The sequence below is a fragment of the Callionymus lyra genome, chromosome 4 (assembly GCF_982586985.1).
Source record: "Callionymus lyra chromosome 4, fCalLyr1.hap1.1, whole genome shotgun sequence".
Classification (NCBI taxonomy): domain Eukaryota; kingdom Metazoa; phylum Chordata; class Actinopteri; order Syngnathiformes; family Callionymidae; genus Callionymus; species Callionymus lyra.
In genome coordinates, this window is record NC_141821.1 from 28150550 (window position 1) to 28175170 (window position 24621).

General features: G+C 39.7%; 2 protein-coding genes across 3 annotated transcripts; one reads left to right on the forward strand and one right to left on the reverse strand.

Moving 5' to 3' along the window:
- Nucleotides 1-753: 753 nt before the first annotated feature.
- On the forward strand, nt 754-12944 carry tnk1 (tyrosine kinase, non-receptor, 1). 2 transcript variants are annotated; one of them, XM_087789502.1, is made up of 14 exons: nt 754-978; nt 5642-5820; nt 6156-6220; nt 6302-6481; nt 8478-8630; nt 8692-8969; nt 9048-9174; nt 9260-9406; nt 9476-9570; nt 11271-11519; nt 11887-11948; nt 12010-12446; nt 12520-12615; nt 12671-12944. In XM_087789502.1, the coding sequence occupies exons 2-14, from the start codon at nt 5664-5666 to the stop codon at nt 12845-12847; spliced, it is 2223 nt and encodes a 740-aa protein (XP_087645628.1). In that variant the 5' UTR covers nt 754-978; nt 5642-5663; the 3' UTR covers nt 12848-12944. The 2 variants fall into 2 exon arrangements, with proteins under 2 accessions (XP_087645628.1, XP_087645629.1); XM_087789503.1 differs by lacking the exon at nt 11271-11519.
- A 1112-nt stretch (nt 12945-14056) lies between these two features.
- Nucleotides 14057-23405, reverse strand: LOC148082346 (phospholipid scramblase 2-like). Its single transcript, XM_087789505.1, has 8 exons — nt 23248-23405; nt 22820-22895; nt 18403-18677; nt 18181-18223; nt 17883-18103; nt 16403-16564; nt 15343-15504; nt 14057-15278 (listed from the first exon to the last, which is right to left on the reverse strand). The coding sequence occupies exons 2-8, from the start codon at nt 22821-22823 to the stop codon at nt 15219-15221; spliced, it is 927 nt and encodes a 308-aa protein (XP_087645631.1). The 5' UTR covers nt 22824-22895; nt 23248-23405; the 3' UTR covers nt 14057-15218.
- Between the last annotated feature and the right edge of the window lie 1216 nt (nt 23406-24621).

Here is a 24621-nt window from a genome sequence, read left to right on the forward strand (position 1 = left end):
TTAGATTGACTTTTTACAGTATAAGAGAATCAAACGTTCTTTTTTATTCAGTAAAATTGGTGTATTTGTATTTTAATTTCTATAATACCACCTTAGTTGTTTGTTAGTCAGAATGGAATCAGAGACTCGTATTGCAAGTGTTGTAAGTAAGTAAGTAAATGTATTTGTAAAGCGACTCTCTAGACCAGGGTCAAAAAAGCACTTTAACAATCAAAAACAATATACAGTTAATATATATATTTTAAAAGGCCAGGACAGGAGTCTTAGGAAAAAATGTCTTGAAAAATGAAAAAACACAACTGGTGCCATTACAGAATAAAAGATTAAAATAAGATAACAAGCAAATAAGTCATAGAAAAACAGCTTTTCTACGGCACCTCGTCTGTCCCTATTAAACATAATATATGTCAATTTTGTCATCATGTTTTCTAATCTTGCACTTTTTAAGAAGTTCATTAAATAAGTAATGTATTTGTTAATTCATAGCATTAATAGTGATAAAGGAAGCAAAATGACAATCTGTCTTGACCTTTTTTTTACTGCTTAGTGTAAATAAAATATAATAATTTAATTAAATTTAAATAGGTATTGTTGAATACAAGTACAGTAGAGAAATGTCGAACAGACTATAGTTGAGTGGAGTTACCAAATAGCTCAGCTCTGCAGCTCAGGTGTGATCAGTTGGGCGTCACTCCTACAGGAAGTCATGTGGGCGGAGCTTCGTGCCGCAAACACACACAGCAGGTAGTTCAGGAACACAAAAGTGAGTCGACGACATGTCATCGAAGAGTAACTTGTTGAATAATCTGCGGTGAACACTTTCCCGGGGGGTCGACGGATCAAGATTTTTTTGGGGGTGACTTGAACTCTTAAGAACCGAAGCTGTGATTTACTGAGACGCGATCGAGTGACATCATGAGGTCTGTGGCAGGTGTGCTGGAGGAATAACAAGTGCAACTGTCGCTCACATTTGCACAGGTAACTCTTTTTTTATTAATTGTTATGTTTTTTAATAGTGTTTGGCTTGAAATGTTAGTCAAGTGTTTACTTAATAGACATTATTTTGGCCAGGTGTTTGTCCAGTGTTTTCAACGTCACTCACAAACACACCGAAAGTTTTACATTAAACGTGTATGACTGTTTCATATGTATGTTGCGTGGAGTTTATTAAGTGTTCATAAAAGTTGACTTGGCAACAATAAGACAAGTACTAATTACAGAAACACAAAAATACACATGAAAGATGAATAATACATGTTGTCATGAATGTATCTAATAATGATTGATCTGGAAACCAAATAAACACAAGATGGATTTAACTCAACATTTAATTGTATGTATTCCTTCCGAGTCAGAATAAAAAAAGGGAGGAAAAAGAAGAGACGAAAAAAGGTAGAGCAGGTTGGTAAATGTAAGTGTAAGAATGTGGTATTTAGGGACCATTAGAGAAAAGTGAAGGGTGTTGAGTATATGATGGAGAGTATGAATATTTGTATGTACAGGAATCTGAAGACCAAGCAATTGTGAAGGTATGGCTCAGAGAAGAGGACCTTAATAAGGAAGGACAGTACGTCTTGTGATGTTAAGTATCAGTGTGTCTTGAGGGAGAGAAAGGAGGTTGTGAAAAACGGATATTTTGGTGAGGTGAAGAAGAGAATGTAGGCAGGATGGAATGGGATCAGCTGAGGTCATACGAAGGAGCCAGAATAAACAGTAGTGAGACATGATTTGATGGATAGTTTAGAAATGGTAGCTCCAAACACACAAAGGTGTTAGAAGAAAGTTCTAAAATAGTTGGATGAGTCAGAGTTGAAGATGCTCGAGTTTTTATTGAAATGAAAAGACCGGATTAGAGAGAAGCGTGTCAGAGATGTGTAGAAAGGGTTGAAGACAAAGTGGGGTAGACGGGTGCAGATGGTGACATGTCAAACAAAAGTGGTAAAATGGAAGAAAAATGGTAAAAGATGAAGGAAGACGTCCAATGATGTTTATTGGTGTTAAAAAAAGAACACAAAGAGGGACTAGGGAGGTTGATCAAGGTGGATTGTTGTGAAGCAAGTGACACAGAAATTATGCAAATGTATTATCGAACAGCTAACTATAGATGGTATTTATAGAAACCAAGTAGAAGCAAATGGGTGATAGTACAGATACTTTAAAATACCAGAACTTTTTTTTATTGTTTTCAATTGTCTGACATATTTGAAGTAAGTAAAAATGATTAGGTATTACCATTAACGACAACATAAAAATGTCATGTTTATGACATATTTATTATTATGTACATGACCATTAAGTTCTTTAAATGAATGTATTGCAAGTCTAGATCTAAGCCGACTAACACTTGATCTTTAATAATGACCATATTTAAAAAGTAATGGTGTGAAAAATACTATTAGAATACCTAATGCATGTTAATTTGATAAATAATAAATAAACTTTGCTTGATAATAAAAAAGGGACTACGATATTTTTCAGCTTTCACGATCAAGAACTACTATTTTCTTAAGAAGTATTTGTTGATATTTTGAATACTTGAAAACAATGCTTGTATGCATAATGGATTAAGTCATAAATACGGCCTGAACATGGATGAAATTTATTGTATATTCAAACTTGGTTATAATATATATTTATTCTTGATTAACATATGTGTTCATTTTCACAGTTAAATCCATGGTTATGAAGTTAATAATAATACATACATACAAGACTTTGAATGAAATCTATTAAAGGTATGCTGAATTATAGACATGAAATCTAATTTAATATAAAGATTTCTCTATAAAAAAGTTCAATTAGAAGACTCCAATTAAAGACAGTATATCCATGTTGTAGCTAACATTTGTACTATGTATTGTACTTCCTAAAACTTGTCTAAGCAGAACATTAATTACTCAGGACACAATTATTGACCTGAGCACTCGATCAGGTTAAATACTTTGTCTGTCTGTGAGTTATTGGCTTATTTGGTTTCTAGTTTTTCTAGACCTGTCTTCATTCAACACCTCTGGGCTGTTGTTCTGCTCCGCAGAAATATAAACACCACACAACTGATATGGACATGTGACTTGGAGATGCCTGGTCTTGCACATTGTGTATGAACGTGATTACGATTTTAAAACGCCACCATCCTTAAAGTTTAGCGATATCTTGTTTTTCTCTCCATAACCCCAACAGAATACCAACATATTTGTGAAATCTGGTGCCAGGAAAAACCGTGTATTGTGTTGATTTGTTTTTTGTCTTTGTATCCGTACTTTGCTGGTGTGTTGTGCACAACTATTCAACTCACTGAGTCACACGGGAGTCTCAGCTTGTGTATAATGGTATTTTAAAAGGGGCAGTCTATGTTAGAAACCATCAGGTACAAGATTCTTGGCGGTTGTTTACCTAGATTAGCCACATTTGATATGACACAATCCGGTGGTGGGTGTCGATCCTTGTTGCCGTTGGAAGCAGGAATCTCTAAAATAAACACCAGGAATGTTAATAGGTTTATGTTTCATGAAGGTAAGGCCTTGAGTGTTCTTTTAGTTTCATAAGCGTTACCTTTGAGAGGATTTATCCAGTAGCTGCCTGGGTTAAAGATTCATCGTTGTGTACATAAAGAGAGTGACCACAGGGCCACTAGTGTTTACTGAAAGGTGGGTAGTCTTGAGGCCTGGGAAACGGATAATTGGGAGTTGTCTCTGCAGATAAATGCAAGTTGAGACCGGCAAGCTGCATCATTTTCATCTTATAAATACAGATGACAAGCTATTGTTCTAGTTAATGTTTCCCAGGTAGCTGACTGGAATGTTGAAGGACCTTCCTACTCCTCGCTGCTGCCTGAGATAAGCAGCAGATTTATGGTCCCTTTGACTTTAAAATCAAAATGCATTCTCGTGCTGCAGTGTGGATGTTATCTGTTCACGGCTAACAATGGGATGAAAGCCTGTGAATGAAAAGAATCGGCTCAGCTGTAACTAGAAACCTGACAGAGATAAAAAGGTTTATCCGAAACATATCTATCGAGCTGTCTATTAACATTTGCAAACGTGTGTTGTCAGGCTTAATCTAACACTTTCAGTATAACGACTTTTGCCCACCATTTTCAAGTAGGAAAATTAAAAATGTGCTGAACCCTATTATGGCCTATTTAGTAAGAGAAAGGTGTAGGTTTTGTATTATTTAGACGGTTAACTCCCATATTTCCCATATTTGTGATGAAAATCATGCACCAAGATAAATGAGTAAAAAAAAATAAATGAAATAAAATAAGCCTACATCAAACTGGTGATCTATCCTTCAACTCATGTAAAATGAGATCTGGTTTATATTGTGGGGTGTGTATACATTGGTATACTCCTTGAACATATACCATTGTACATGATGACAGTAATCCTCTGAACACTGTCATCAGTGAGCAGAGAAGCAGATGGAGTGCATGAATGCTGCTCCCATGATGCAACACCAATAGACTCAGGGACTCATTCATTCCTCGTGCTATAAATAATGTTAATCTTTATAGCCTTTTTCTTTGAATTATGTTCTTTATCTTTAGACTTAGATTGTGTCATCTTGCACTTTCTTTTTATAGAAACTTTGTTCTTGTTCTTGTTTTTTATGAATCTATCGTCTGTGTTGCTGTGCTGGCTGAAAAAGCAATTTCCCGAATGAGACCGCCAGAGGGATCAATAAAGTTTATCCATCTATCTACTTCTCACTCACTTCGAGAAAGATGGTGGAACAACTTCTGTGGCCAATTTCCCATTTGTTTTTGTCAAATTCACTTTTTTCTTCATTTTCAGATTTAACTCAGATTTTTGATGACTCGATAAAGATCTTTTGGAGCTGGAACTATTGTTGACCTCACACTTACACAATCATAACATGACCCCCCTCCTTGCTTATGCTAAAAAAGATAAACATTATATAGTGAGTTCGAGATGAGTCCTTTTAGCCAACTCAGCAAAATTGTTGTAACACATTACAAAAAAACATAATCCCTGTCCTAATGAAGATGAGTTATTTTAACAAGTTGGGACCTGATCTTTGGAAAACTAAGACTGTAAAAATGGATTGGATGGAATGAATCTAGATTTTGAGTGACTTTTTCTGATACGAGTTTAATGTCAAACTTTTCTATTCGAAGTTTTCAGTTCTTTCTGGTACATGAATAATCTAGAAAACAAAGAGAGACCACATCTGGGGGATAAAGACAAGAACATGACCAATGATCATGTATATTTAAAGTCGTCTCAGAAAAAGATCAATTATATCCCTCAGGTGGACTAAGATGTGGTCCTTTGTCACTTTAGAAAGTGGCAAAGCTCTAGTCTTTGATCTATATTGTAGACCTCCTTGTCTTAAAAAAGTCCAAGTCAAGCTTCCTATGATCACAAGATGTTTGTTTTTGCTATTAGATTTGTTTTCCATTTAAAAAGGGTATTTAGTGTGTAAAAAGAAACGGTGAAACGCCTCCAGACAACCTCCTCCCACTCATCCAGCCAGTGGCTCTTTGTTAGGTTCCCATGGCGATTCAATAAATCCTTAGTGGGGGCAGAAAGACCCCACTGTTTGTCAGGTATTTGGGGGTTTGTTATTGTGTCTGCACTGGAAACCCTTTGTAACATTTTTCTTCTGCTCGTGCACGTAGGTGGTTCTGCTGGGCCCTGCTGATGGACCAGGACACACAGTGGCTGTATCAACTCCTGGCTGAAGTCCAGTTGGAGAAGTTCTACCTGCGCGTGCGAGATGGACTCAATATTACCCGCCTGGACCATTTCGCCTACGTCAAGGAGTCCGACCTGGAGCAAGTCGGCATCAGCAAACCTGGTGTGAACCCCTTGTTTATCTCGATGTCAGATGAGTCGCATATAGTTTAAGATTTCTATTATGAAATGCATATTATTGAGTACACAGTTCAAGTTTTCTGGAGAACAAATGTTTTTTTCTGGTAGTTTATTATATAGAAACTCGTAGAAATTACTCTAAATTATTATCCATTTATCTTTAGAGACAAGATAGTGTTACTTTAATATTTAATATATAAAATGGGAACAATTAACCAGTTTAAAAAAATAAAAAAAAAAGGTGTGAAAAGAGGTATTTATGCAAACAATTTGAGACATGCTTAACATTTGTTGATCTCATTATATTCAAATCTCCAGCACAAAGAAGATTATGGGATGCTCTGAAACGCTATAAGACACGATCTCGAGCCGGGGTCTCAAAGGTCAGTTTGGGTTCATCATTATCATCGAGATAATGTTAATAGTTCCGGTGATGGAGGTCTGCTCTGTTCATGCTCCTTCAGGTGCCCGGTGGGCGGGGTCCGGAGGGCCCGGATCAGTTTAGCGGGAGCACACAAGAGACTACGAGTCGTGGTCTTCCCAGTTTGATCCAGGACAATGAACTGATTCTGGGAGAGAAGCTGGGCTCGGGGTCGTTCGGAGTGGTGAAGAGGGGAGAATGGCACACACCCACCGGAAGAGTGGTAAGAGAACACACACTCTGCTCACCCACAAATCTGCTTACTTCAGCACTATATATATCTTGAGATATTTAACCGCTATTACATTTACGATAGAGGATATCGGGATACATTTTTTATTTTAAAAACGACGACTTAATTGGCTCTAAGAATAACGCAAAAGAAGCAAAACAAATGGGGGAAAAAATGAATGAACATAGAAGAGAAAACGACAAAAGGAAAGATTCTCTCTCGACAAAGTTGCTGGACTAGTTACGTAACATCTGTCATCACTAAACTGGTTACAGTTTGTCAACAGTATCTTTACACGATACCACTCGTGTAACAAACTCACCTGTTTCTCTGATCAGAGAGGCCGCAGGCCTTCAGAAGCATAAGTAAAATAAATGGGAAAAGGAAGTTCCATAGAGTTCTTAAGCCTAGTGTTAACCAAGGGTCAAGGTGACCTGAAAGCAAATGTGTTTGTGGTATCCCTTGTGTTATGTCTGTGTCAACATAAACGACCTCCCTGACCTCCATAAATACATATGCAGTGCTGGAGATCGTTCACCTTGACCCAGAGACAACACAAGGGATCCCACAAACACATTTGTTTTCCGAGCTTCGGGTCTACTTGACCCTGAGCTAACACAAGGGTGAAGAAGAATGGCTACCTATTTGGCAGAAAATCTACAACGTCTTCCTGTATCTGGAGGGAGGATTGTCGGGAAATACTGTATGATTAGATTCTTTTTTTTGCACAAACAACTAAAAGCAGACATCCGATCAGCAGCTGTAGATCATGCTCACATTTTTGATATCTCACCAGGCTGGGAACTAGTTAGCAACCTGGCTGCTTGCCAGAAGACGTCTAGAGCGTAAGCAATATTTAGTCTCTGCGATACCTTCGGCAGTGAAATACAACCCTGGATATGACAAATATTTGTTTAAAAAGCAGCATGTAAAGAGGCTATTGTGGACAAAAATGTCATAAAACACAATCCCCTACAGTTAAAGAGTGGACTGGCATTATATGTTTTTAAAATGGAAGAGAAATGCGTGTGTATGTATATATATACTGTATATGTATATACTGTGTATATATATATATATATATATATATATATATTGGTTTTAGTGTCTCTGTGTGTATTCTGTACTTTGAAAGATGTGTAAATTTACAAGCAATCCTTAATTTCTTTTCTTTAATTCTTTTTTAAATTCTTTGGTGTTCTTGATATGTTTGTGTGTGATTTTATTTGGAAAATAACTAATATAAAACTCACCGTGATTGTCGACTTAATTATTTTCAAAGTAATCTGTTCCTTTTTAAAGTTGGAGACAAAAATGTATGTTCATTTTAATGTAGCAACTGGGGCTAAGTTGTCTTCTTCTTTGTCCAAAAAGACATATTTAAAAATACATACATACTTTGAAGTCTAAACGAGATAATTTTTTCTGGATTTTTATTTTTACATTTTAACCTTGTTTGTAGCGGAAGTTTGAGAATAAAAAAATGATAAAGACAGGATGTACTTAAATATTGCTTCTCTTTAAACTTTCGCTACAAACAAACTAAAAATATAGCATCTTATTTAAGTTTATTAGGAACAATTCCTCTTGTCGGGGCCTCAATACAAGATGGAGGATCAGTATAGAAGTATTTAGATGTTTTTGAGTGTCTTTTTCGGACAAAGATGAAGACAAGACCACTGAGCTGTAGCCACTGGATTAAAATAAACATGTTTTTTTTCTATAACCCTAAAAAAGAACAGATTACTCTAAAAAAAATAACAACACTTATTTGACATGAGAGTGAGTGTAAAATGTGTCTGAATTTTTGTTTGAAGTATCACTTTAAGTTTAATAATTAATTAATTTAAAAAAAATCCTTCACATTTACCTAACATCAACACCACATCCTGTAGCTCAATGTTCAGAAGTGACGTTAGCTCAGCCAGTTGGTCGGTCAACATTGTGTGTGAACTGAATTAAAGGTTTCATGTCTCATTCTCACCAGCTTCACGTGGCAGTCAAGTCTCTCAGAAGCAGCATGTCAAGACAGGCGGACACACTCACAGACTTCCTTCAAGAAGTGACCACCATGCAGTCCTTGGACCATCCCAACATCATCCGGCTTTATGGCGTGGTGCTCACTCAGCCGCTGAAGATGGTGAGAAGATGTTGTGCTCTGGCCTCCTCATTGAGACCAACAATCTTTGTTGCTCCTGTAGGTCACTGAGCTGGCTCCTCTAGGCTCGCTGTACGACACACTGCGCTGTCGCCAGTACGAGTACCCGCTGCTGCGACTGTGGCTCTTCGCTACTCAGATCGTAGCGGGCATGGACTACCTGGAAACCCGCAGGTTCATCCACAGAGACCTGGCCGCGAGGAACGTGCTGCTGGCCTCTCGGGAGGTGGTCAAGATCGGGGACTTCGGTCTGATGAGAGGTCTGAGCCAGGAGGCGGATCATTACGTCATGACGGCTCATAAGAGGATCCCGTTCGCTTGGTGAGGACATGGAAATAAAGCTGACCTTGAGAACCCATGAAGTGTCGTGCATCAGTCATGTTGGTTCATGTCATTCAGGTGCGCCCCAGAGAGTCTGCGTGTGGGCTCCTTCTCACATGCGTCAGACGTGTGGATGTTTGGCGTCACGCTCTGGGAGATGTTCACCTACTGTGAGGAGCCGTGGTTCGGCCTGTCAGGCAGACAGGTACGCACTCGCCGGCGTGTGTGGAATGTGCCGCCACACCCCATCGGATGCTCCGCTGTTATATCATGCTTTTTGGCATCTGCAGATCCTTTTCCGGGTAGAGCGAGAGGGCGAGCGCCTGGAGAAGCCGCAAGATTGTCCTCAGGAGATTTACTCCGTCATGAGGAAGTGTTGGGCCTGCAACCCGGCGGAGAGGCCCAACTTTGCCCAGCTGACCATCATGATGGCAGATGTGTGTATGCAGCATTAGGATTAGATGAGATTCAAAGCTCAAATTACAATCTCTCCTTTGCACATTTAGACCAAACCCATGGAGGCCCAGGCCGTGAGGGAGTTCTCTGAACCCAGGAAACTGCCACTGCTGCCCAACGACCTTGTGACCGTCATAGATCACGGGTAACCACCTACACTCACACACTACACTGCCAAGGTGGTTGGTACTAGGAACTCATTGTACATGAAAATGAAACCACCCACACCTCAGTGTCATGTACTGATGAAGTACAGAGCCCCGAGGTGATATGAACTTCATTTTGTTTATCTTGTGATATCAGTGTTTGAGATACTTGTGTCGTAACATACGAGTATTTCATAATATTAATTATATACTGATCATCGGCATCTTCCAAGTACAATACGCCCCATTCCTTACCTTATTCATCGACAAAAGCCAAAAGAGTTTTCATTTCATTTTCAGCTCATTTTCTTATTCCAAGGAAGGTTTTAAACTATATCAGATCTCTGTAGTAAATATTAAGCAAGTTATCTTTTAAAGAATGTATTTTAACTGTATATATATATATAGCGCTTTGTGACCCTGGTCTAGAAAGGCGCTTTACAAATAACCTTTACTTTATTTACTTACGTTACTTTTAGATGTCTGGCAGCAAAGACGATGTAAAATGAAAAGGTATAACTTTAAGAGCACCACTGTCATCATTTACTTTTAGGTATCAAAACCTCTCTACTCTCAGGAGAAGACCTTTCCCAATGCCAACACGAACACACTGAAATGATGAAGGAATCCAGCTAGTAGATAAACCAAAAAATACAGTTTTCAACTAGGAAAAAAGACTTGTTCGTTTTGTTGAATGAGACTTCATGAACTAAGTCACTATAAACCCTTTTTGAACATCACTACTGGAGAATATCACTGGTACAGATATATCTCACATAAAAAGATAATAGATATTTATAGAAAAAAATGTTTTTATGTCATCTCGGGGCTCTGTAGATAAACTGAATGAAGTGTTATTGTTATTTAAATCATATTATTTGTATTACATATATTTGAAATTTAAATAATAAAATAACCTCGGACAGAACCTGTAAATAAAAAAGGCGCTTTAGTTGAAAATTCGTAGTTTGCTCTCAATTTATGTTGACGGACGAGACATTGTCATGAATATGAAATACAAGAGGGAATGTGGAGAAAATGAAGTCCTACAACAAAGATCCTATCAAGTTAAAGAGATGAAATGATGGCCGTCCACTCTGACCTCTGCCGCACTTATCTGCTCAATGTCTACGTATGATTGACACTTCAGTATATCTCGCACCTCTCTGAGGTTCATTACTAACTATAGGACTTTGACCCATCATTGTGAACTGTACTCTCGAGTGGGAGGGTCAGGGCCATTGGTATTGTAAACTTTTATTTACAAGGCCATGCTTTGTCTTCTGCCCTCCCACATTACCTTGTTCTCAACAAAATGGGGGGGAAAAGGGACTTATGCTTACTCTGCTCCATCCACATGGACTATGTTACTCAAAGACCTGTAAACAACTGATCTTATTTCATTAAGCGATTTTTAAGTCCAGATTGAAAGCACTGGAGATTACTTTTATGAATTGTAACAGGATTTTCCTGTTTAAATAAAGGTTACATAAAAAACAATTCGAAGAATGTTTGGATAATGGACAGCTCTTTGGCACAGCGGTAGTAAGTGCTGCACCCTTGTGGCAAAAAGGTGACAATACAGCAAACCTTGCTCTTACTGTGTAAGTTCAATCCACAAGATTCATGTCATTTAATGTGTTGAATCTTCAGATTAGCTACTTCCATATCTTATCAGTTTCTGTCCTCTGATGCACAGTCTGGACATGAGTGAGTGGCGCGGTCAGAACCAGAGGACGCTTATCGTGGGCTGGTTTCCTGCCAGTATCATCATCCCAGTGGCACACATTCCACCAGCACCCCCGGTCAGCTCCTCTAAAACCTCCAGCTCCGTCATCGTGTCTAGCACCCCCCACATCTCCGGCCCCATTAAAGGCAGCCTGCAACACACGGGACACGGAGACGTGCACCCTGACCGCAGCTGGGGAACCCCGGAGAACCTTGACGAGTCAGTGGCGCTTCTTGTACTTCACCTACAAGCCTGATACCAGTCTTCTAGCTCGGGGGTCCCCAACCTTTTTTCTTTATTTGCAGCTTATAAAAATGGCAAGAATGAAATGGCACGGAAGAAACTTATAAAAAATACACTTGCCATAACACTACCCTGGCCTGGTTTCTCTTCAATAAAATGGTCCCATGTAGAGTATTTATGTGGACTTGAGAGAAACATCATGTGTGACCCGAGGCCCGGAAACAAATGCCATACCGCCCTGTGGTTGGGGACCACTGGTCTAGCTAACTGTGACAGTGCTAACATTCTGAACACGCACCATCTTTTGATTTGTTTGATTACTTGATACGTCTTACTTGTGCAGCAGCAACTCCAGGTCCGGTCCGGCCCGAGAGAAGGATGGATCCAACCTGCAGCAGATGGCAGGTAAGAGGCGGCGAGACGGTGCCGATCGAACATCATAAGTGACTCTTGAGGCTGTCTTCAGGAATGTCGCGCAGCCTGGAGTCCGTCCTGGGCGGACACCGTCCTCGTGCTCAAACGGTACCCATGCTCCGGGTGGACCAGCAGGGCCGGCTCATGCCGCCGGCTCACAGCGTGGTGATGCAGGACCCACGGCGCTTCAGCGAGGCCAGCATCGGACCCCCTTCCCGGCCTCCGCCCCCCAACGTCAAACGCGGGAACCCGAAACCTCAGAGGAGACCCTCGGTTCACCCGACCTCCGGCACCTCCTGGCACGCTCCACAGACAATGGTGCCTCCGGGACAGCCTCCTCCTCTACCTCAGTACCCCCCGGCGGCAGGGAACCTCGCCAAGATGTCCAACCTGGCCCGCTCCACGCCTCAGCTGGACGACGACACCGACGGCCGAGAGAGGCTCCGAGAGCGAGAGAAGCCCACTCAGATGCAGCACATCATCGCACAGGTGTGCACGCTACACTAGCTACTCCTCATGATGAAGTTGTGTTCTCACCTGTGTGTGTGTGTGTGTGCTGCAGGTGATGGAGGCCGTGCACGGCGTGACCATCGAGGAGGTTCGCAGTGCACTGCAGCGGGCCGAGTGGAACGGAGCGAGGGCGGAGCAGCAGCTCAAGGTGAGACAAGACCTTCTTCACCTGCGAGTCCTGGTGTGACTCTGTGTCTCCACAGCTGGAGCAGCTGTACTCGCTCAGCCTCTGCTCCAAAGAGGACTGCATCAGGATCCTCACCCGGTGCCAGTGGGACCTGCAGCTCGCCAGTCGCTACCTGCTCCGCTGGTCTCGGGAGGAGCGTCCGGGCGCCGGGGAGAGGGAGCGACCTCAGATCAGCGCCGAGCGGCGCGTGTGAGGGTAACCGGTGGAGACGATAAGACGAGTTAGCAGTTTACCAAGATATGGTTGAACCGTTTTTTGTATCGAAATAAATGTATATATTGTATTTGTAAGTTTTGTTTGTTTTGACTGTCTCATTCGTCTTTGAGTATGAATTTATAAACACTATATTTTTTACAGCATCAAAATCGAATAATTTCAAATACCAAATTCATTGTAATAAAGGAATACTCAGTCATTTACGCCCATATAATTCAAATTCCAATTAATATAAATAATTCATATCAGATTATTTAGCCTGTTGAGTTTGAGTCTTAAGTGATTTATTTTCCTATATTTCTGACTTAAGATCATCAGGTTCGTTTGCTTAAAGCCACGGAGACATTGTTTATCGATTATTCCATTAAAGAGCCTTTTTAAAGTTGCTCAACATGTAATGTTACGAGTGTAACAGCCGACGACATTATTTACATTCAAAGCAGCAGCTCGAATAATGATTGGTTACGATACCATCTTCTACCACATGGAGGCACTGTTGTACCTGACGCCACCCTTTTATTAAAGCAAATTATTGCGCATTTAACCGTTTAAAACTATTTTTTCAAGTAAGATTTAAAGTTGTCTGATACTTCGTAGAATATTTTGCTCAAAATGCAGTATTTTTTACACTTATACACATCATTAAAAGTCACTTTTTCCCTTGTGATTAACTGCGTTCCCTTAAAGAGTTAAATAGAATCTTGTATACGTTCCAACATATTTAAACCCAAAGGCCCACACAATGTTGATCTAAAAGTGTTGTTTTTTCCCAAATTGCTGCTTAAAAAAATGTTAACGGTTGTTTTTATGTTGACAAAAAAGAATACGATTAGTACAACATCACACAAAGTAAAAACTAATACCCATGTAAACAATAAAGCCTTTTTTATTAAAAGAGCAACGAAATCCTTACATTTAAAATTATTAATTATAAACTATTATAAATTATAAATATAGTCCTGAGGAATATAAAATATATATACTGTATATAAAAATACAAAATACAATTAAAAATAAAATTGACTAAAAATCGCTACTGAATACTCTCTCTTCATTACACGTTCATCATTTTATGTCCTCTTATTTGTCTCAGTAATTCAATCTTTTTTCTGAAATGCTTTCCCCAATAAAATATAAATATTAAAAGTGTTTTCCACATGTCCCATAACAACAAAACACATATTGATTCTCAGTTTACTTTTTGTTTATTTCAGTAATTTTACATAGTAATCAAATAGTTTCTAGAAAAACAAACAGTCACAAAAAACAACGATAATTGCTTGTGCATAGAATATTTGAAGAAAGTGACATAAAGTTGTGAACGTGGTCTTTGCATACAACTGGATCATGGAGCACAAGATGAAAGCACCAGTCGCCTGTAAAGTTCACAGTTGTTAAGTGTAGTGATGTCACCTCAAAGGGACAACTGGCATTCCCAACCACCTTTTTTCAAGGGGTAAGTTGCGTACACTGGTTTCCATGACAACCAGCGACTCACACATTCTATCCTTGAAGGTAGACGGTTTAAAAAAGGCAGAAAAGCAGACAAAAGGGCACTTTTGGTTGGAACAGTTACTCTAGAGGAGTACAAAAGATGCCCAGGTGTAAATATAAGACATGTTTATATAAAACACAGGTTACTAAATGCAGGAACATCAACTGGTTTCATTTTGTCTTCAAGGTCACAACAACAGCTTTTGAAAGTTTACATGAAAATGCAGTTTCTGTTTAAGAAGGATTTATATTTGAGTGATTCAGTTGCACGTTTGTAACTCTGGGCAAACACAGAAGAGAAGCTGCTTGTTTGCACGACAGAGCAGGATTGTTGCCGTAGCCATCGAAACATCCATCACTGTCGAGAGTGTGTGTCTCTGCTGGGACATCTCAGGTCTTTTGAAAGAGGGTATGAGGAAAAACAGGCTTCATCAGACCACTTCCTGCTCTGAGGCTACACTTCTGCATTACTTTGTGGTCCCTGGTCAGAATAGATGTCCATTGACTTCAGACCAGAGATGAAATCAAGAAATATGAGCTTGTTGTGACAGAACAAGGAAAGAAAAGACGATGAGTGGAGTACAAAAGTTTAAATTGCACGTGTGGATGACCTTGAGCGACAGATTCGCTCTACAAAAAGCATCTAATCAGTTAAACCCAGAGATGACAAATATAGAAGATGCACTTAAACTACATGTGGACATTGGAACGGAGCATCAATGTTGAGAAGACTCACTGGCAGGTTGTTTGGCTGACCTTGAAAGGCAACTTTAAGTAATGCTGGGTCTGAGGACGCACTTGGCCTTGAGACTACAAAGGTGTGTCGTCATGATGATGAAGATGGTGGTGGGGGGTTAGGAGAAGACGCTGCTGCGCTGGTTGGCTTCGCCCACCTTTTCGAAGAACATAAAGTCCTGCAGGAGACACACAAAGAATGTTTGTTTTTGCACACCAACGCTGTTTGGAGTCGTCTCTTACGATGAGGAAGCAGGCTCCCATCAGCACAGCCTTCAACTTCACGTCCAGGTCCAGAGGAAACTGGATCCCAAAGTTGTCCGTGTCGGTGAAGACCTCCTTCAGAAGACCGCTCCACTGTTTGCTGATGCGGCCGATTGGACTGGAACCATCTTTGCTCTTCAGCTGCAAAAGTGAAAAGATCCACATGTCACAATTTTATGGGATGTTTACACTTAAAATGTATGGTTTAGTTTCTAATAATTGACCCACAACAAGCTCTCTTCTGGAGTCCTTCTAACTCAATGTAAACCATAAGATAATCTAACAGTACTCTCGACTACGATGGCTACAAGAGGAACCAAAGCTAATAACACAAAACTATAGATAAAAATGAAGAAGAAAGGCACATGGATGTCGCAACATACACTTTATTGTAACTGTCCTTATGAAGCCTCTCAGAAAATTAAAAACACACTCAGTTATAGCTTCTATTGTTTCATTTATGGTCGTCACATCGCATTCATTACATTGGCGTTTTGGGAATGTACCGTAAAGTTTACCACATTAAAGTGCAACTCATGAGAGGAGAAACCAGAACAACTAATATGTTGTCAGCAGTTATGATGTTGTTGTTAAGATACGATCACTTTGTCGTCTAAGCCTGTTTGACTAGTGATGCTGTAATGAAAAATATACCTGCCTTAAGATGCTTCCGATTGGTTAATATTACATGATTCCTTCCGCCATTGGCTTGATTTACGCAAAAGTTACCCCTTTTTTAAATCATTATAAAATAAACGTATAGTACTAAATGGGTAAATAGAGGTGTGAGAAGTGTCAAGTGTGGCGTGGGAAAGGTTCAAATTTGGCGACACTCAAAGCGTGTGACTTGGCTGCCTGACTTCATTTCCTGTTCACATGACAGTTCACCATGTAACACACACACACACAGTTCTTGTGAATGATTACACGACAACCTTGTCTACGTTCCTGACATGAATCAGAAATGCGTTTAATTCTCGGCTACTCACAAAATGAGTTAAATGATGTTTTTACACATAAAAAATCCTGTTTTTCGCACCTCAAAGTTGACGTCCCCGCAGCAGTTGCAGGCGAAGCAGGGCCCCTCCAGCTTCAACAGGGTCTCTTTGTTGGGACCCTGGATAGAGAAGCGAGGAAGGAAGGGATGCCAGTCCTGCTTCACGTAGCCGATGGTGGTGCCGGGCGGAGCCTGGACCTCCATCTGTGGAGCACAGATCAGGTTACGTGCTATTGAATCAGGGAGGAATGTTGCTGATGAGACCCGCAGTCACGCTGGAGCCATCAGTGTCGCGGCGCATAATTGAAGTCATGGGTCTCATGGTTCCCGTTCGCTCGGTCATTAAAGAAGAATTTCAGAGATTGAATCGACTCGACTCACCACAATGACGGCAACAATAGAGCGAGATTGAGAAACATGTGTAAGTGACATGCAACAGTTGGTGAGTACTGTGTCTGACTGTGATCAGGAATCATCAGCTTCCAGTTGGACAGGAAAACCACTTCCTCTTGACCCCTTAGCCTGAACTGTTTCAACTTCCTTCCCTCGTTCTTTGCGGCTCACACTGTTTTTATGTTTCCTTTTCTACATTTGAACTTTCAGTTATCTTTGAACGCTTTCAGACTTTGATACTGTGTTCAGATATTGACATTAACATCGAATCATAAACAACAATAACATGTAATAATAATAATAACATGTCTAAGTCTTTATCTTTAGACTTAGACTGTGTCATCTTGTTCTTTCTTCTTGTTCTTATTTTATTTTGATTTATTTTTTATGCAAAATTGCTGTATTTTCTGTGGCTATTGGAGAAAAACTATTTCAATAAAGTTTTACCTTTCCTTACCTTGTTGTTCTCTATATTAATGATACGAAATGTGCTTTAGCTGGAAATTATATCTTAAAAAAATAAAAGTTTTATTTTAATTTGTTTTTATTTACCTTTAGGTGGGATAATATTTAATTTTGCTTTCTTTTTATTCACATTTACTATCTTTATTCTATGTACATGCATTATACTGTGTGTATGTAATAATTTGAATGTATCTATTAATTAAATATAATCCATAAAATATAGAATTCTTATTACATTTTAAACAATTAAACAACTGTTAATGTGTTTTTTCTTGGTTTCATAAGTGTCATTAAGGGGTGACAATGAGTTGAAAGCACAGGCCAGTCAAGAGCTACTGCTTGTACGGACAAAATCACAAATGCAGCTTTTAAAAAACGCAGCTACGTCCAACATTTAAAAAAAACTATTCTCTAATTTAGGTAAACATAGATCTGGGCAAAGTGCAGACCAGGGGCCACATATGGCCCATTTGACTGCAGCGCCTCCATCACCCGCTCCCAACTTTTGCTGATAATAAAGATTATAATGAAAAACAGTTTTTGAAGCAATCAGTGTTAACCATTAACAGAAGTGGTGGTTAAACATTGTAAGAAGTCACACTGAACGACTCAAGTATTGGACTCTTTCTTGTGGACAAACGTAATGGGCGCCAGGGCTTCTCACCTCCTGGAGGCAGCAGGGACACCAGCAGGAGACGCAGCGAAAAGGTCGGATGAGACGGATGACCTCGCGGTCCGTGTTGTCCTTGATCTTCATGTCGAAGCTACGCAAAGAGCCGCAGCAGTTCCTGGTGCAGCAGTCGTTCTTCTCCTTGGCCTTGTACATCTTCTGGCCCAGACTGTTCTTTATCTCATACTGGTTGTTGGTCTCGAAGCCGATGAAGGCTGCAAAGGTCGAAGGGAGAAGTGGGAAAACAACAAAGCCAGGGCGTGAAAGGTCATCGTGATAAGAACAGCTTTACCTTCCAAGAGCTCCACTTTCTGGTGGATGAGAATCTGGTCGATCTGAAACATCAAGAGAAAAAAATTGAAATCATTTACTCACATTTTTTTTCTTTTAAAGATTGATATGTGAATGGAAAGAATTCGTCCTCTCTGGACTACAAGGGCGAGTCAGTTTAAACTTGAAGTCCTCAGTGAGATCCACACCTACAAATGACCTCAGTTCCATCACATCTGCTGACCTGTGTGAGATACTCCAGCCCTGGTGGGACCCCGACAGGCACCACACCCGCGGGCGGCGCTGGCGAGATGGCCTGGTGCGGAGCACCATACTCTGGTCCTGGAGCGTGGTTCACTGGTCCTGGCTGGTACATGACCGGTTGGTTCTGGTTGTAGCCCATGTTGAAGCCTGGTGGAGGGGCTTGACCTGGGTCTCCATACCCTACTTGAGGAACTGGGTAAGGTGGCATGGAGTGTCCTCCTGGTTGAGGCACGGCGTACGGAGGAGAGGAGTAACCTGGGAAATAGACATAATTAATGCTACAGAGTATTTATCCACTAATCGACCATGATGGTGGTCCTGAAAACCACCTGGGCGGCTACAAAGGTTACTCTTGGTGACAACAACAGCATATTTAAACAGGACTTCACATATCAGATCTATAGAGAGAGGGAGAAGATAGTGACTTCCTGAAGAAGACTTTCAATGACTGAAAAGAGCCTGGAATAGGAGAGATGAGAATCACTCATGACAGAGAAACCAATACATCAGCAAAGTCAAAGGCAGGATATAAACATTGTGATTATGAAGATGGATTAGACTAACACTTGACTTGAACGCACTCACAAATAGCTTTAGAAGATCAACGCAACAGGCAAGTTGCCAGTGTCAAAGGAATTGCTATATTTATATTTTGTATATATATATTCAGAGAACTAAAAATATCAAGTTATCAATCTTGTTAACACAGTTGATGCTGCTTCATATTTAGCTACAAACATCTTATTCCCATGATTGTTGAGACAACAAACAATTGAAAAGTTAACCAACGACAATCGGTTATCTAACAACACACACATACACACACACTCTTATCATGGTCCTCCAGCTAATAATGCTTTTTTTTAATGGTTAGACACATAATGTGTGTTAAACATGGCAGATGAAAATACAATTCAAATAATGTTTTATTCACAATAGGATTCAAAACCGTATAAGAGGGGAAACATGTCTACTGACACAGGATGTCAGTAGAGACAAACAAATTTGGAAAATGATGTCAAAACACGATCTGGAGCTTTTAATCCATGCATTTGTGTGTTCTCGCCTAGACTAAATTGTTTATTTTCGTGTCTAAACAAGAAGGAAGTGTCTCGCCTGCAGTTAATATAAAACTCTGAATTCTACTGATGGTTCCCTCGCACACACTTCTGGACCAGGAGGAGAGAAATCCTTCCAGACTGTTGCTCCTAAGCTTTGGATTTCTCTCCTCTGGTCCTTAACCGTGTGCGAGAAAGTCGATTCTGACCCACAGACCTAAGAGCCTGAGCTGGGGTGTAAGTCTGGATCAGATCAGTGATGTAAGGAGGAGCCTGACCATGAATAGATCTGAAAGTAAGAACCAGAATTTGTAAAGTTGATCCTGAAAGAACCTGGCAGCCAGTGAAGAGTTTTAAGGATCGAAAAAATGTGAGTTCTTCTACTAGAGCGGGTCAGAATTCTTGCTGCAGAGTTCTGTATTAACTGCAGGCGAGACACCTCCTTCTTGTTAAGACATGAAAACAAACTGTTCCATCCAAGTTGATATAATAAACTAAAATGTGTTCATACAGCATTGAAGCGAGAGGAAAATCCCATCAAACATCTTTTAATTTGTTTTTTTGTAGTATAATAAATGGGAGAAAAAATGAGGAAAAAGGTCAACACTGAACAATAAAAAGAGATTAAGCAGTATAGTGAACGCTTTGGAAAATCTTAAAGTCCAAAGTATAACGTGTGCACAATCATTTTTAATTCAATTCTCCCGAATGTTGGAAAAATAAAAGGTACTATCATCATAAGAACACGTATATTCTATATAACCTATAAGGTACGTGGCTGTATTTACTACTACTACTGATGGATCATAACACTTCAGGGCTGAGCCAATAAGCCACTTACTAGCCTCGCACTAAAAGAGTTTACTATTGATCCTGCCTGGTACCAGTAATGTACTCCAAACCAGACAATAGTTAAATATAAATGTAGATAAAAATGAAATGGTGAGAAGCAGATGTTACATTAGCTGCTTCTGAAAATAATTGTATTGTTCTGGGATGCCAGTTCAAAGACAATACAGCCCCTTTGATTCCTTCTGGACTCAAGAAACCTCTTGTTTTGGCTTGTTCTTAGCATTTAAACTTGAATCACTCTAATATATATCAGCATTGGTGCTTTTTTTTGGTGCAAAAATAGTAGAATTTTGGAAAAGGGTTAGAAGTAAGAAGATAGTTCACAAGATTACAAACAGTTTTACTGCATTAGGTTCTCACTGTTGAGATAGAAATCATGAGAATGTCGACTCAGCATTACAGACCACCGATTCATTAGTTTACTGAAGTCAAAAAATAGAAAGGAGTACATTCAGTAGAATCAAAAGTAGACTTGATCAAGCTGATGAGGTGACTTTGCAAAAACACAGAGAAGTTCTAACAAACTTTTTTTATGTTTCTCCTTTAGTTTCAATGATGAAAAATGAGTGAATGTTTTCAGTAAACTGGTGAATCATTCAGTGTCAACATGTGACCTAAACTGAACGAAAAGGCAACAGTCACACCCTGACTTTATAACTGTTACAAAGGGGAATGTGCATGTTTCAACAGACCGCACTGGTGACAACCAAACATCTGTTGAGTTTTCCATAAAGTCGTCCTTGCTACAGTTACGGTATCTGATGCATTTATATTTGTATCATTCAACATAGAGTTGAATGATTTCAGATCAGACATGTCACGTCACCAAACTTTCTTTAGACCCTTTCTCACAGTATTGCCCAATTTTTTGGGGGGGGGGGGGGGGTTTAAGGCCATTTAACCCTTTTGTTATCTCTGGGTCATGTGACCCGAAGGCACGAACAAACCTTCCTAAATTCAGTAAAAATGTATTTAATTTCAAACACGTCTTCTGTGATCTTACATGGTGTATTTAAATTGTGTTCAGATAAACTAGACTCAAGACCACCTCAGTGAAGACAAAAAAAGACTCAAAATTAAAGTAGAAAAATGTTCACATTGATATCAGGGCCTATAATGGGGCCAGTGTTTAAAATAAGATTAGGAACTGAAATTATTATGCGTGTCAACCATTGTACACAGACTGTAAAGAAAGTCATACTTCTGCTTTTGCTCGGCCAGTGACTTGGAGTGCTAAAAAGACTTTGGCCCCATGTGTGATTGAGTTTGACAGCTCGGCTGCTATAGACCACAACAACAAATAATACAATGACAATATTAACATCAGATTTTACTTTATAAATGTAAGTTAAAAAGTTGTAACAGTTCATTTTTGCTCTTTTTAGCAAGAGTCAGTGAGTGTAAATGGTAGGGCATGAAATGCTAACTGCTAACAATTAAAACCTACGTCAGTCTGTGAAGAAGCACCTTTTTATTTTGTGTTTATCAAAACAAGTTAAATATACATTTACATTTTTAAGACTAATCTTGGTTCTCCGCTCAGATGTCTGCTACCTTTTCGAGCCAAGGTAAGGTTGGCAAGAATACAAATCCTTTTTTTTTAATGGGTGTATGTCAGTAAAGAACAAACACATAATATTAAAAAAGTGTGGCTGAAGATTTAAACACCATCCTTAGTTAATTATTGCCTTTATGAAGAGGTTTGTCATAAAGACCTAACATTAACATGAACACGAATTCAACTTGAATGTAGAGATTATTGAGTCACATGCAAGATTAGCCATTTGACGTAATTCATGACAGGAAGCAGCAAGAAAACACCATAACAAACCTTAAAATGGCAAATCATTATACGTTCACAAAACTATTGCAATTGCTGAATATAAAAAGATCAAATGTTTTATCAATTTAAGATGTTTTCCCGAGTATTTTAAACAACGTTCTGAACTGGTTCCAACCCGACTATGGCGAGCAAAACCAAACATTTGTTCCAACATAAACCTGTCTTTGTTTGTTATTCGATGTACTTGCAAATTCTCCATGACGTCGCCCATGATTAAAGGCTATTTATGATCCGCTTTTTACGATTGTCTTCTTTCAGATTAACTATACATAAGTGTTCAATGGTATCAAAATTCATTACACTGCTGACCAAACAGGTTTTCCACAGCGGTCACTCCTACAGCACCAAAGATCTTTTGTTCAACTCATACATGTCAAAGAGAAAAGATGCAAATAGAAAAGATGCAGGTGACTTTTGGTGAGACATCCGATTGCAAAACATGTCCTCCACATTCCTGAGTGTACAAACATGGTATTAAGTGAGGAAGCATCATCGTGTAGGTTAAACAGGGGTTGCTTTCTTGACCAAAACCGCCCCAAACCAAGAATCTTTCCATGCAGGGAGAGCAGGGATTCATGTTTTCCTTCCTTCAGATGCTTCATCAAGTTTCTCAAGTGTTTGTGTCAAGATAAAGAGTAACTTACTCATGGTGTGGATATCTGGGTGTTTTTATTTTCTTGGCAGGAACACTGCTCAGTCCACTCCCACTGGGGGTTTCTCCTGGAATGAAAAAGGGAAAGGGGGGGTGATCACTTGAAACACGGTGTGTACTTCACAGACTCACAAAAAAAACGGGTTGAACGAGAATTGAATTAGTGACACATCCATTTAATATCCCCCTCTATCTGAAGGAAGCGATGGGTGGGTGTGGCATGTTGTATCAGGTCAACAGGGCTGGACTGTCATATTTTCCAATCAGTCTTTCTCTTCCGGAGTTTTACTTTTCAATAAGACGCAACTAGTTTCCAAACCGCGAACGATCACCGCAGTGGTCACACATAATCTTAGGCACACACACACACTTATCTAAGCGGGTAATCCTCGCGGGAAAAAGTCATCGAGCTTCACTTACCAACGCGTTCTCTTTGCTCTATGTGGACAGAGGCAGCATTGAAGATTAAAAGGCCTCGAGATATGGCAACAAAGTCGGTCAAATCTTCAATGCGTCTTTTGGCTGTTTATTCCAACCTGTTTGTGACGTCTCCCGCGCTGTTCCCCCTCCCTCTCCGCTGTCTCCTCCCCCCTCTCCCTCGCCAGTGTGGAGACGTTGATCGTCGATCGTTGTATCTCCTCAACTTCTGCATCATCGTCCTACACAGCTGTAGTTCCTCTGCTTCACAAAGAGGGAGAGAATTACGCGTTGAAGGACAATCTGTAAAGCAGTACTGAATGTGATGATCAAACGAGCCACTAGAGGGTGGTGTTACTTAGTATTTACAGACTATTAAAATGAAGCTTCAAAATAAACTAGTTTAATGATTTAGTGTTATTGACCGGCGTCTTAGCACAACGAATTCGTTTTCTGTTCAGTCAATAAAGTCAACAAGCCTTCTGAGACGAGCTGCACTTTATCTTCATAAATAATTCTGACCGGCTCTGATCACAATAAAAACAAAAAAAATTCACTTATATTTGGGAATCACATAAGTGGAAGTCATGGCTCTTTGTGTTGTTAATTTAAAAGTATTTCCACCTAAGAAGTGGGTAGGCTTTGGTCCTGTAAGCTCTCAATACAGCTCCTTAGCACCTTTTGACTTAAGATGGAGGGGAGATAATGCTATTACCAGCTGCACATTATGTCAGAACGGTGATACACTCCTTCAACACATCTCCTTCAGAGAAGAGCCATGCTTCCACACACTTAAAACATAGTCTCCATATCATGACACATGCTAATTAAGTAAGTAAGTAAGTCATTTTTATTTATATAGCGCTTTTCCAGACCAGAGTCACAAAGCGCTTAAACAATCAAAACAATACTCAGTAAAATATAAACTTTAAAGATCAAGTTAATACTGAGAACAACACAGCAGTTACAGAAAATCATATATCAAGATATCTGTTTCTTTACGGTAAATAATAGCTTACGTGATAATTATTAAATACACACATGTAAACAATTCATTGATAATAGTTTTGCTTTAACTTTTTCATTTACTATCAACAGTCACCTCACCCCAGTGTAGAGGTTTGATCTTCCAATTTTCCAAAAGTGCTAGGTTTCCAGAGCACTTAGCCTGTGGTAGGAAGGCTCTCCACGGCAACAGGTTCTCTGGTGAGGGACAGGACAAAGATCGACTCCAAGGACTTTTATGAGAGACAAATAAAGGTCAAAAGGCTGCTCCACCCACTCTTGATAGCCTCCATACAATTAGCATCTAAAAAATAAGAAAGGCAGGTCCACTGACCACACACAGGTCACACCTAAGACTCTAGTCCCATCTAG

Bases quoted from the DNA above. Each gene is read 5' to 3' on its own strand.
- LOC148082346 (XM_087789505.1), bottom strand. The intron at 18,224-18,402 runs GTCAGCAGATGT...TTGATGTTTCAG, and splicing joins GGCTGGAGTATCTCACACAG to ATCGACCAGATTCTCATCCA. The intron at 18,104-18,180 runs GTAAAGCTGTTC...CGACCTTTGCAG, and splicing joins GAAAGTGGAGCTCTTGGAAG to CCTTCATCGGCTTCGAGACC.
- tnk1 (XM_087789502.1), top strand. From the start codon at position 5,664: ATGGACCAGGACACACAGTGGCTGTATCAACTCCTGGCTGAAGTCCAG. The intron at 5,821-6,155 runs GTGTGAACCCCT...TCAAATCTCCAG, and splicing joins AGTCGGCATCAGCAAACCTG to CACAAAGAAGATTATGGGAT. The intron at 12,616-12,670 runs GTGAGACAAGAC...GTGTCTCCACAG, and splicing joins GGGCGGAGCAGCAGCTCAAG to CTGGAGCAGCTGTACTCGCT.